At 40.3% G+C, this 13,914-nt stretch overlaps 1 protein-coding gene across 6 annotated transcripts in view; it reads right to left on the reverse strand.

The window, feature by feature from the left end:
• DNM3 (dynamin 3) overlaps window positions 1–13,914 on the reverse strand; it is a 571,744-nt gene that overhangs the window by 363,822 nt on the left and 194,008 nt on the right. For all 6 annotated transcript variants that reach the window (XM_060133190.1, XM_060133198.1, XM_060133181.1 and 3 more), the window contains exon 7: window positions 4,885–5,027. In XM_060133190.1, coding sequence (XP_059989173.1) covers window positions 4,885–5,027 — 143 coding nt within the window. The remainder of the gene's footprint in view (window positions 1–4,884; window positions 5,028–13,914) is intronic.

Here is a 13,914-nt window from a genome sequence, read left to right on the forward strand (position 1 = left end):
CCACCTCTGTTACTTTTTTCATTAAGGTCTCTTGATTCCAGGTTTGAACTACACTCTTTTTAAAAAAATTATTCTATTGAAGTATAGTTGAGTTACAATGTTGTGTTAATTTCTGCTGTACAGCAAAGTGATTCAGTTATACATATATACACATTCTTTTTCATATTCTTTTCTATTATGGTTTATCACAAGATATTTAATATAGTTTCCTGTGCCAACTACACTCTTTAGAGTTCATCAAACAGTACCACAATTGTCTAGCGCCTGTCTCTGGTCCCCTCCTCTTAATTTCCCTGTCTGAGCATAGATCCGGAAGAGACCTTCCTCTTTCTTCCCCATCTTTCTGCTTTCCCCATCCTAAGTCCCCACACGCTCAGGTGCAGGTACTTGGCCCATGACATTGCCCTTTCCCTTTCTCTCCACCAAAAACTCCTGGGGTTCCTTGGCTCTGATTCTACACTGCAGTGACTCACTCTCCTTTTCTTTTTAAAGTTCAGTTTCTTTATCATGGCTTTGAGTTCCCTTCTCCCTTTTAGGTCCTGAAGTGCCTCCCCAGCTTCATCTCCCACCCCTCCAGTCTACACTACAACTGCTCCACCCTTCCATCCACCTGACTGTTCCCAGGCATTCTCCACTCATGCATTTTTCCTTGTCTTTGCTCTGGCTGTCCTCTGCCTTCAGTGTCCTTTTTACCATCCTTTACCCATGGAAATTCTACTTCTTCTTAAAGCTTTGCTGAGTTCTAACAGCCCTTCCTCTGTAAAGCTTTCCCTGCTTCCCCAGTTAGAACAAATCAGAACTGACTGCAGTTCCCCACTCTGCTTTTATTTTCCAGTGCTATCTGCTCAGGATATCTTTCTTCATGAAAAAGTTATCATATTATGTAGGTAAGGACTGGATTCTCAGCAAGGTATCACATTGGAAAACAATTGCTAAATTATTTGATCCAAGGTGTTAATTAGCTGATAAAGTTTAACTTACAAATATAGGAGGCAGGTAATTACAGTAGACAGACTATATCATTGAGAGTCATGAGACCTGGATTGAATCTCAGCTCTGATTCCTCCCTTTATCCCTCCCTACCTCCCTTTCTTCCTTCCCAAAATGAGGTTGGCAAAGTAAACACCAGCCAGGTCATGCAGGGCCTTGCAGCCCATGCTAACTGTAAACAGAAATCATTAAAAGATCCTAAGGAGAGGATTGAGAAGATCAGGTTTCTGCTTTGGAGGGATTTTTGGTTTGTTTGTTTTTGTAAAACATACATAACATTTACCATTTTTATTATTTGTAGGTGTATATTTCAGTGGCATTAAGTACATTCACATTGTTGTGAAACTATCACCACCATCCATCTCCAGAACTTTTTCACCTTCCTAAAGTGAGATTTGGTATCTATTAAAAAATAACTCCGGGCTTCCCTGGTGGCACAGTGGTTGAGAGTCCGCCTGCCGATGCAGGGGACACAGGTTCGTGCCCCGGTCCGGGAAGATCCCACATGCCACGGAGCAGCTGGGCCCGTGAGCCATGGCTGCTGAGCCTGTGCGTCCGGAGCCTGTGCTCCCCAACGGGAGAGGGCACAGCAGTGAGAGGCCCGCGTACAGCAAAAAAAAATAAAATAAAATAACTCCCCATTCTCCTCTCCCCCTACCCCTGGCAACCACCATTCTACTTTCTGTCTCTATGAATTTGACTCTTCTAGGTACCTCATATGAATGGAATCATACAATATTTGTCCTTTTGTGTCTGGCTTATTTCACTCAGCATAATATCTTTAAGGTTCATCACGTTGTAGCATGTGTCAGAATTTCCTTCATTTTTAGGGCTGAAGCATACTCCATTGAATGTATATACAAAAAAATCCCTCATGTTTTGTTTATCCATTCATACATCAGTGAACATTTGTGTTGTTTCCATCTTTGGCTATTGTGAATAATGCTCCTATGAATGTACAAATACCTGTACAAGCCTTTGCTTTCAATTCTTTTGAATACATACCCCCAAGTAGAAAATAATAATAATAATTTTTAAATAATAATAAAATATATATTTTAAATATCTGTGTATTAAATGCATTCGCCCATTTAGCTGCAACCATAAAATGGTATTTTAAAATACTTAAATTAAGAATTAAATTTAAGCAATAAAACCTTATATATAATAGTCAAATGAGCCACAACTCCTGTGACATTACAATCACCTAGTGTTCCAACTGCTCCAGCTGAGCCCCCTCATACTTCATGAGCTACGCTCTTCCCTGGGCCCAGCATCACAGACCTCATTCTGCCAGAACAATATAAATTTCTAACTCCCCATCCATGCCCCTCTACAACTAGGTCTAGCCTTGTTTTCCAGTGACTCCTCAGAATTTAATAAAATTACAACTCCTTACCCCATCACCTAAGATTCTCCGTGGTCTGGCCCTGGACGCCCCATCTCTTACTTCTCATCCCCACTCACCTTCCAAGCCAACCATGAAGAAGCTATTTGCAGTTCCCCACATGTACCAAATCTCTGTGCTTTTACACTTGTTTTCCTTTCTGATCTGCCTTGTGCTTCTTTGTCCGGCTAATTTTTATCTGTCCTTCAAGACTCAGTTCAAGCATTAGTTTTTACAGGAAACTTTTCATGATCCACAGCCCTATTCCCCACCACCACTCATTGCCACCCAGATGAAGGGCCCCTCCTTGGCTTTCTCAGAATATTTTCAGCATAGCACTTAGCAGAGTACATCACCATCGTGCATCTATCAGTCTCTCTCCAAAGGGCAAGGACCATGCATTTTATTTATTTCCCCCTGCCTGGCATACGAGTGGTACTCCATAAGTTCAAAGAAGGAATGAATTACCTTAAGGCAGTTGGTAAAAAAACAAAGAAATATATTATAGAGAAAAAATGACTACTTGTATTTGTGATTAGTAGGTTTAGAAACTCTAATTTTGACATACTGGAACACTTTCAAATTCAGAATCTGTTAGATTGGGAAAAAAATTCAAACCACCTAAAACCTGAACCTTTTATTCTCTTTCATCAAAATCATGGATGAATTATATTTAGGCCAGAAAACTTAGAATATAATTAGATGTAGCTATGTTCATGCATATGCTAATATTAATCTAACTTTAAACACCTGGAAAGGTATGAAACATTGGGTAACTTTAGAAAATTCACCTCCATTCCCCATATCCTACAACCCAGCCACCTGGCCCACTAGAACAAGCTGTACCGAAGTTCACACTATTCTCTTGACCTCCTTCTTCCACCTGACAAACTCCTCCCATACTTCGGGGTCTCATTCAAGTATCTTTTTCTCTGTGAATTCACACCCTTCCTCGCATGTAAGTGCTCTTTACCTGGGTTCCCTTAACATTTTATTCTTACCAGAAATGTAGCATTTAACAAATTTTAACACAGTTGTTTATATGTCTGTTTCCACTGCTCTACTGTGGCCACTTTTTGAGGGTTAAAATCTTATTCATTATTGAATTCCCAGTAGTTAGCACAGAGCCAGCCATCAAATAGGATACACAGAGATGAGAGCAAGGCAAGAAGGAAGTAATGAAGAAAGGGGGTGAGGGAGAAAGGCAGGAAGGAAGGCAAGAAGGAAAAAAGGAAAGAAGGAGCTGAATCAGCTCCCTAACAAGGAAAGAAACCAGCTGTGGAAAAGTGTAATCTGAGTCCAACAGAATTACAGAGGCAAGACCCAGTCTTTGCAAAGAGAATAGTTTCAGTTGGGTGTTAGGATGATGACCTAGTGCCTAAACAGAAATAGCTTTCCTTTCTCTGTAACTTAGAGAGTTTTTTATAGGAGCTTAATCAAAGCCAAGAATAAAAAGAAAAGATAAACTAGGAAAGAGATGAATCCAAGAATAAAATTCTTTCCTCCGTATGATCTTATTATTTTTTTTAATGGAGGAATATAAGATAATGCATTTAATATGTTACTTAATTTGAATATTTAGAAACTTCCCCACAAACAAAAGGAATTATGTTGTGTATTTTAAATGCCAGATTAAGGGTATTTTGATTACAGGATTGCAGAGGGAGAAAGGGGCCATAAGAAGTGGCAAGCATCATCTTTAGAGATGGACTTCAGATGTCCTGGAATGTAAGCTGGTCAGTGGGGGTCTTTTGGTGGAGAGAGAGGCAATTTGAGGCACAGGGATAAAAGAATAGATGAGGCTGAAAGGGGATGAAAGAAGGAATGAGGATAAAAGACATAAGGGGCTGGTAATTCTCCAACAACTCTGCTATCCTAACCCAAGAACCCTCAGGGATAAATCTAATAACCCAAGGATAAGATGGGAAGATCATGAAGGAGTAGAAAGATACTTGGCAGTTTTCACATTTGTGTTTCTAAAGGGCTACATTAAAATCATTACCAAAAAGAAAAATAATTTAAATGTGTCCTTACTGTGTGTACTTTTTTTTTTAATGAAATCCTTGGTTCTCATTGCATTGAAAAATACACAGAGATAGATGATATGAAATGACTGAAATAAAAATATAATAACTACAAGTGACAATAATAGAAACAGTTGCTTTTCTATAGGAACTTAGCCCACTTTTAAAGACTAAGGGCAAAAAAACCCTGCTGAGTTATCACTGTTGGTTTTGCTCATTGACTGAATCCAATTATAAAAGCACAATATAAAACTGGGCATAGGATTGGGCATTGGTTAAATTTATAATAGTAGAGTTAATATCAACAATTATTCTTTTAGAAAACAAAGATTCAAGGCTCACTGTATGACATATACAAAGCCTCACTCATATACTTTACTTTTATGAAAAAACCTAGAAAACGGCATGACAAATAGACTAAGGAAAAAGAAAACTGAAGAGTTAGTTTAAAATGGTGAACAAGAGAAGGGAAAGGTAACTCACTGCAGCAATGCTTTGGTCTTCCTGGTGGGGTCTTCTGGCCTGAAGTTTTTATAGGCTTCTACTTCGTGTTCTATGGACAGCAACTGTCCCTGCAGTTTGTTCCTGAAGTTAGGTAGGGTGTCTCGAATGTGGTTGGTAAGTTGCTAAATAAAACAAAACAAAATCATACAACAGATTGAAGATCAACGCATAAGACAAAAATCGCCCTTCACTGTTTTCCAGGTCATTCAAAACCTTAAAAAGCCATACATACATGTGAGACTGACTGTGTAGACAGATAACTCCAACTCTCTCATCCACTGCCCTACGGCGAAGCTCAAAATTCCTTCAGCTAAAGTCACTTGCTCGGACAATCTTTTTACGTCTGGGGTACCCTGTTAAAAGGCAGCTAATGTTACTAATGAAGCTGCCTAATAACACCTTAACATGGATTGATTTGTCAAATCAGCTACCTTGTCGAAAGGAACCTTAAGTTAGAATGTGGTACAAATGAAGGAAATGGAGAGTTACAGGTGCTGCCTGAGTTCTCAGGACCAAATGGCTTACCACTGGTGGAGCTCAGAGGTACCTATCAGCTGTTAAGTTCCTCTCCATTCCATAGCTCAGGCAGGTGTTTCCTCTCACCTTGCACACAAGCTTTCTTGTTGATATCTCTACCTTACCACCTTCTTGGCATTTCCACTGAAGTCATCTGCTGGCACCTCAAGCTCAGTCTGATAAAAAATTCTCCAAGAGATTTTCTAAGAGGGACACAATTCATTCAGAACAAAGGTGGGATATAAACCCAGACTGGTTAGCTCCCTGCCTGATGTTCTTTCTATTACAGTGTAATTAAGGAAAGTCTGAATTAAAAGGGAAAAAAAAAGAGCACCTTCTTGAACTGCTTAAGGAATAAACTCAGAATCAAGAGAAAGAATATCAACTTCATAGTAATGTAGGAAAAAGAATAATAAATTTAAAGTAAGGGGAATAGGGGCTTCCCTGGTGGCGCAGTGGTTGAGAGTCCGCCTGCCGATGCAGGGGACACGGGTTCGTGCCCCGGTCCAGGAAGATCCCACGTGCCGCGGAGCGGTTGCGCCCGTGAGCTATGGCCGCTGAGCCTGCGCGTCCGGAGCCTGTTGCCCCGCAACGGGAGAGGCCACAACAGTGAGAGGCCCGAGTATCGCAAAAAAAAAAAAAAAAAAAAAAAAAAAAAAAGTAAGGGGAATAAATAGACCCAGACTGACTGAAGAACCATTTCAAATCATTTTTATGTTCATCTGAGGTTACCTGGATATATCTATTCAATAAATCTATAGTTATTTAATTGTCAATAGTTCATACTATATTATACCCTTGTCCACAGTTATGACTTATCATGTTATTCCCCTGGCATGTGCTGCCATTATGGCTCTGAAGCAGAAAACAGAAGAATAGAGAAGACTGCATTCCTAGTAGCAATTCCACAAGACACAAACCCCCAAATCTAAGAGTAACCACGAGAAAGTAGTAGCCCCCTGACTGCCATGTGAGTGGTAAATAATCAAAATACTTGGTTTCTACCATTTGTTTCTCATATATCTCAATAGCAAAGCAATACTGTGGACCACTCCTAGCTTTCTAAAACACTTCTTTCCTTAGCTTTCGTGACCCCAGCTCCTGGGGTCACCTTCTCCATCTCCTTTGCCAAGTTGTTCTCCTCTGCCAGACCTGTAAATATTGATATTCCTCAAATGTGGGTCCTACACCTCTTCTTTGGTCACTGTCTGTTCTCTACTAAGGCAATCATTTCATCCATGGTTTCAATAAATATTCAAACACCTGTGGCTATGGACATGTTATCTAAAGACCAGACTTCTTATCTTTGGTCAGGGTATATGTATTAGACCACCTGCCTGACTTATCCTCTTGGAAGCATCAACCTCAGCATGTCTGAAATAAAGTACCTAATATTCCCTTCAATGTTCTCCATTTTGATGACTTCATAACAACCTGGGAACTTGGGAGTTATCCTTGACTTTACCTCTCCATCACCCACCAGAGCTAATCTACTACCAAGTTCTCAATTTTCCAAAACATTTCTCAAATCTGCTTTCTTTTCCCATCTCCACTGGCCCTAACTGAGACCAAGCTACCATCATTTCTCACTTTGACTCCTAAGTGGTCCTCTCATCTCTACTCTTGGACTTCCTATCTGCAACCACCATAATCCTTTTTAACCCACAGATATGATTGTGTTATTCCCCTTTTCAGATTCCTTAAACAACTGACTTCCCACTGCTCTTAGGATAAGAGCCAAAATCCTTAACTTGGCCTACAAACACTGTAGGACCCAGCCACTGCCTGCATCTCCAAATTCATCTCTTACAACTCATTCCCTCATTTTCTGCCCTCCAGCAACAATAATATTCCTTTCAATTCCTCAAAAATGTCCAGTTCTCTTGCAGTTTTTGCCGCAGTAACTGTCTCACGGTCAGAGGTGTTGGTGCACATTAAATCAGCAATAAAATTATCTTAATTTCAAACACAGTATGAAGGTCCTTGAAGCAATACAGAAACGGATTATGTAGGAAATGAAAGATCTTCAGTATAACATTTATTCAATTTTCAATCAACCAGAATCAGTTATGCCATAATTTAGGGGTCACCTGTAGTAACCAAATGATCAATCATATCCATCCAGCATTCACAACTTAATTTATTTCTAACTTTACCTTTCTAATCATCTTAGTGATATTTCTCTAAGATATTTTTTCTTAGACCAATACAGGCATGAAACCAGTAATCAAAAAGGAATTTTACCAGAGCTAAATATATTGATAGACTATCATGGTTCATGCATGACAAACCAGTGTTCCTTCTCTAAACCATGTTCATAATTTTTAAATGACACAACTATCACTGCTTCATGGCTTCCAAATACTCATCTACCCTTAATTTAAAAGTACAAATTTCACATTAAAATAGAAGTACTATGTCGCTTAAAATAGAAGTACACCACTGTTTTTTATTTCCTAAAACTTCTTCAATTGTTTTGCCTAAATGGTTCAGATATAATGTAACAAGCAGCCTATTACTGTGTTAGCCTCTACTGATACCTTCTAGGAGGGAACATCAGAACTTTCGATAATTACTTGACTGATTTAAGTTCATAGATAAAAGTTACAAAGTGCTTTTATTTTCTTAAACTTAATTGGAGTATAATTGCTTTACAATGGTGTGTTAGTTTCTGCTTTATAACAAAGTGAATCAGTTATACATATACATATGTCCCCATATCTCTTCCCCCTTATGTCTCCATCCCTCCCACCCTGCCTATCCCACCCCTCTAAATGGTCACAAAGCACCGAGCTGATCTCCCTGTGCTATGCGGCTTCTTCCCACTAGCTATCTATTTTACGTTTGGTAGTGTATATATGTCCATTCCACTCTCTCACTTTGTCCCAGCTTACCCTTCCCCCTCCCCGTATCCTCAAGTCCATTCTCTAGTACGTCTGTGTCTTTATTCCCATCTTGCCCCTAGGTACTTCATGAACATGAATTTTTTTTTTTTTTTAGATTCCATATATATGTGCTAGCATACGGTATTTGTTTTTCTCTTTCTGACTTACTTCAGTCTGTAGGACAGACTCTAGGTCCATCCACCTCACTACAAATAACTCACTTTCGTTTTATTTTATGGCTGAGTAATATTCCATTGTATATATGTGCCACATCTTCTTTATCTGTTCATCTGTCAGTGGACACTTAGGTTGCTTCCAAGTCCTGGCCATTGTAAATAGAGCTGCAATGAACATTGTGGTACATGACTCTTTCTGAAATATGGTTTCCTCAGGGTATATGCCCAGTAGTGGGATTGCTGGGTCGTATGGTAGTTCTACTTTTAGTTTTTTAAGGAAACTCCATACTGCTCTCCATAGTGGCTGTACCAATTTACATTCCCACCAGCAGTGCAAGAGTGTTCCCTTTTCTCCACACCCTCTCCAGCATTTATTATTTGTAGATTTTTTGATGGTGGCCATTCTGACTTGTGTGAGATGATATCTCATTGTACCTTTGATTTGCATATCTCTAATGATTAATGATGTTGAGCATTCTTTCATTGTTTGTTGCCAATCTGTATATCTTCTTTGGAGAAATGTCTATTTAGGTCTTCAGCCCATTTTTGGATTGGGTTGTTTGTTTTATTGATATTGACCTGCATGAGCTGCTTGTATATTTTAGAAATTAATCCTTTGTCAGTTGCTTCATTTGCAAATATTTTCTCCCATTCTGAGGGCTCTGTTTTCGTTTTGTTTATGGTTTCCTTTGCTGTGGAAAAGCTTTTAAATTTCATTAGGTCCCATTTGTTTATTTTTGTTTTTACTTCCATTACTCTAGGAGGTGGGTCTAAAATGATCTTGCTGTGATTTATGTCATAGAGTGTTCTGCCTGTGTTTTCCTCTAAGAGTTTGATAGTGTCTGCCCTTACATTTAGGTATTTAATCCATTTTGAGTTTATTTTTGTGTATGGTGTTAGGGAGTGCTCTAATTTCATTCTTTTACATGTAGCTGTCCAGTTTTCCCAGCACCACTTATTGAAGAGGCTGTTTTTTCTGCACTGTATATTCTTGCCTCCTTTATCAAAGATAAGGTGACCATGTGTGTGTGGGTTTATCTCTGGGCTTTCTATCCTGTTCCATTGATCTATATTTCTGTTTTTGTGCCAGTACCATATTGTCTTGATTACTGTAGCTTTGTAGTATAGTCTGAAGTCAGGGAGCCTGATTCCTCCAGCTCCGTTGTTCTTTCTCAAGAATATACTTGATACGATTTCAATTTTCTTAAACTTACCAAGGCTTGATTTGTGACCCAAGAATATGATCTCTCCTGGAGAATGTTCCATGAGCACTTGAGAAGAATGTGTATTCTGTTGTTTTTGGATGGAATGTCCTATAAATATCAATTAAGTCTATCTTGTTTAATGTATCATTTAAAGCTTGTGTTTTCTTATTTATTTTCATTTTGGATGATCTGTCCATTGGTGAAAGTGGGGCGTTAAAGTCCCCTAGTATTATTTTGATTTACTGTCGATTTCCCCTTTTATGGCTGTTAGCATTTGCCTTATGTATTGAGGTGCTCCTATGTTAGGTGCATAAATATTTACAATTGTTATATCTTCTTTTTGGACTGATCCCTTGATCATTATGTAGTGTCCTTCTTTGTCTCATGTAATAGCCTTTATTTTAAAGTCTATTTTGTCTGATATCAGAATTGCTACTCCAGCTTTATTTGATTTCCATTTGCATGGAATATCTTTTTTCATCCCCTCACTTTCTATCTGTATGTGTCCCTAGGTCTGAGGTGGGTCTCTTGTAGACAGCATATATATGGGTCTTGTTTTTGTATCCATTTAGCCAGTCTATGCCTTTTGGTTGGAGCATTTAATCCATTTACATTTAAGGTAATTATCGATATGTATGTTCCTATTACCATATTCTTAATTGTTTTGGGTTTGTTATTGTAGGTTTTTTCCTTCTCTTGTGTTTCTTGCCTAGAGAAGTTCCTTTAGCATTTGTTATAAAGCTGTTTTGGTGGTACTGAATTCTCTTAGCTTTGCTTGTCTGTATAGGTTTTAATTTCTCTGTCAAATCTGAATGATATCCTTGCTGGGTAATCTTCATTGTAGGTTTTTCTCCTTCATCACTTTAAATATGTCCTGCCACTCCCTTCTGGCTTGCAGAGTTTCTGCTGAAAGATCAGCTGTTAACCTTATGGGGATTCCCTTGTGTGTTATTTGTTGTTTTTCCCTTGCTGCTTTTAATATTTTTTCTTTGTATTTAATTTCTGATAGTTTGATTAATATGTGTCTCAGCATGTTTCTCCTTGGATTTATCCTGTATGGGACTCTCTGTGCTTCCTGGACTCGATTAACTATTTCCTTTCCCATATTAGGGAAGTTTTCAACTATAATCTCTTCAAATATTTTCTCAGTCCCTTTCTTTTTCTCTTCTTTTTCTGGGACCCCTGTAATTCAAATGTTGGTGCATTTAATGTTGTCCCAGAAGTCTCTGAGACTGTCCTCATTTCTTTTCATTCTTTTTTCTTTATTCTTTCTGCAGTAGTTGTTTCCACTATTTTATCTTCCAGGTCACTTACCCGTTCTTCTGCTCAGTTATTCTGCTATTGTTCCCTTCTAGAGAATTTTTAATTTCATTTATTGTGTTGTTCATCAGTGTTTGTTTGCTCTTTTCTTCTAGGTCCTTGTTAAACATTTCTTGTATTTTCTCCATTCTATTTCCAAGATTTTGGATCATCTTTACTGTCATTATTCTGAATTCTTTTTCAGGTAGACTGCCTATTTCCTCTTCATTTATTAGGTCTGGTGGGTTTTTATCTTGCTCCTTCATCTGCTGTGTGTTTCTCTGTCTTCTCATTTTGCTTAACTTACTGTGTTTGGGTTCTCGTTTTTGCAGGCTGCCGGTTTGTAGTTCCCATTGTTTTTGGTGTCTGTCCCCAGTGCCTAAGGGTGGTTCAGTGTGTTGTGTAGGCTTCCTGGTGGAGGGGACTAGTGCCTGTGTTCTGGTGGATGAGCCTGGATCCTGTTTCTGGTGGGCAGGTCCACGTCTAGTGGTGCGTCTTGGCGTGTCTGTGGCCTTATTATGATTTTAGGCAGCCTCTCTACTAATGGATGGGGTTGTGTTCCTGTGTTGCTAGTTGTTCATCATAGGGTGTCCAGCACTGTAGCTTGCTGGTCATTGAGTGGAGTTGAGATGGAGATCTCTGGGAGATTTTCCCCGTTTGATATTACGTGGAGCTGGGAGGTCTCTTGTGGACCAGTGTCCTGAACTTGGTGCTCCCACCTCAGAGGCACAGCCTTGACACCTGGCTGGAGCACCAAGAGCCTGTCATCCACACGGCTCAGAATAAAAGGGAGGAAAAAAAGAAAGAAAGAAAGAAGAAGATAAAATAAAGTAAAATAATATAAAGCTATTAAAAATAAAAAATAATTATTAAAAAAAATTTTTAAGTAATAAAAAAAAGAGAAAGAAAGAAAGAAGAGAGCAACCAAACCAAAAAACAAATCCACCAATTATAACAAGTGCTAAAAACTATACTAAACAAACAAACAAACGGACAGACAGAACCCTAGGATAAATGCTAAAAGCAAAGCTATACAGATAAAAATCACACACAGAAGCATACACATACACACTCACAAAAAGAGGAAAAGGGAAAACAATATAAATATCGTTGCTCCCAAACTCCACCTCCTCAATTTGGGATGATTTGTTGTCTGTTCAGGTATTCCACAGATGCAGGGTACATCAAGTTGATAGTGGAGATTTAATCCGGCGCTCCTGAGGCTGCTGGGAGAAATTTCCCTTTCTCTTCTTCTTCGCACAGCTCTTGGGGTTCGGCGATGGATTTGGGCCTGCCTCTGCGTGAGGTCACCTGAGGGCGTCTGTTCTTCGCTCAGACAGGACCAGGTAAAAGGAGCAGCTGATTCGGGGGCTCTGGCTCACTCAGGCCAGGGGGAGGGAGGAGTACGGATACGGGGCGAGCCTGCGGTGGCAAAGGCCAACATGATGTTGCACCAGCCTGAGGCGCGCCGTGCGCTCTCCAGGGGAAATTGTCCCTGGATCACCAAACCCTGGCAGTGGCGGGTTGCACAGGCTCCCGGGAGGGGAGGTGTGGATAGTGACCTGTGCTTGCACACAGGCTTCTTCTTGGCAGCAGCAACAGCCTTAGTGTCTCATGCCCGTCTCTGGGGTCCTCACTGATAGCTGCGGCTCGTGCCCGTCTCTGGAGCTCCTTTAAGCGGCGCTCTTAATCCCCTCTCATCGCGCATCAGGAAACAGAGAGGCAAGAAAAAGTCGCTTGCCTCTTCGGCAGCTCCAGACTTTTACCCGGACTCCCTCCCGGCTAGCCTTGGCGCACTAGTCCCTTCAGGCTGTGTTCACGCCGCCAACCCCAGTCCTCTCCCTGGGATGCGAGAGAAGCCCGAGACTCAGCTCCCAGCCCCGCCCACGCCGGCGGGTGAGCAGACAAGCCTCTCGGACTGGTGAGTGCTGGTCGGTACCGATCCTCTGTGCGGGAATCTCTCCGCTTTGTCCTCCGCACCCCTGTGGCTGCGCTCTCCTCCGCGGCTCCGAAGCTTCCCCCCCCCCCGCCACACGCCATCTCCACCAGTGAAGGGGCTTCCTAGTGTGTGGAAACCTTTCCTCCTTCACAGCTCCCTCCCACTGGTGCAGTTCCCGTACCTGCTCTTTTGTCTCTGTTTATTCTTTTTTCTTTTGCCCTACCCAGGTACGTGGGGAGTTTCTTGCCTTTTGGGAGGTCTGAGGTCTGCTGCCAGCGTTCAGTAGGTGTTCTGTAGGAGTTCTTCCACATGTAGATGTATTTCTGATGTGTTCGTGGGGAGGCAGGTGATCTCCGTGTCTTACTCTTCCGCCATATTGAAGCTCCCCTACACAGTGCTTTTTGTGAGAAAAGCTGCTCACTGTTTGAGTCAATGTGATCAAAACTTGGTGTGGGAGCTCTACACTCAATGACAATGACACTTAACTCCACTAAGGGCAGGAAAATATGTGGCCAAGCCTGCTGAATTTTTATGCAAGAAATGTGTATGTGCGTGGGACAAGGGGAGGCAGAGGGCCTAATTCTATCTGTCACAGGGAAAGGGATTATCTGGAAAAGCTTCTTAGAGGAATGTAGATCAATAATTGCTTATGTATTTTCAAGATTGTAAATTAAGGAACAAATCAATCCTAACAAAACCATACAGAAAATTTAACCTAACCATCACAGACTGATATTTCAAAAACAGATGCCAAGAGACTGACTTTTCAGAGATATACAAGTTTCACTCCTTAAGATAACTATATATTATGAGCAAACGTGCTAAAATGTATTCCCCTGCTCACTGTTCCAAATAAATATGTATTTCTGCTTTGCGTGCTGTTTTTTCAATAATATTAAGGTGGAGTCTGGTCACTTAGAATAGTAACAGTCTGGATCCCAGTATTCATATTCATCTTTTTAATTTCTATCATTATGCTAAATGTCTTA

Source organism: Lagenorhynchus albirostris, chromosome 2 (genome assembly GCF_949774975.1).
Source record: "Lagenorhynchus albirostris chromosome 2, mLagAlb1.1, whole genome shotgun sequence".
Lineage (NCBI taxonomy): Eukaryota > Metazoa > Chordata > Mammalia > Artiodactyla > Delphinidae > Lagenorhynchus > Lagenorhynchus albirostris.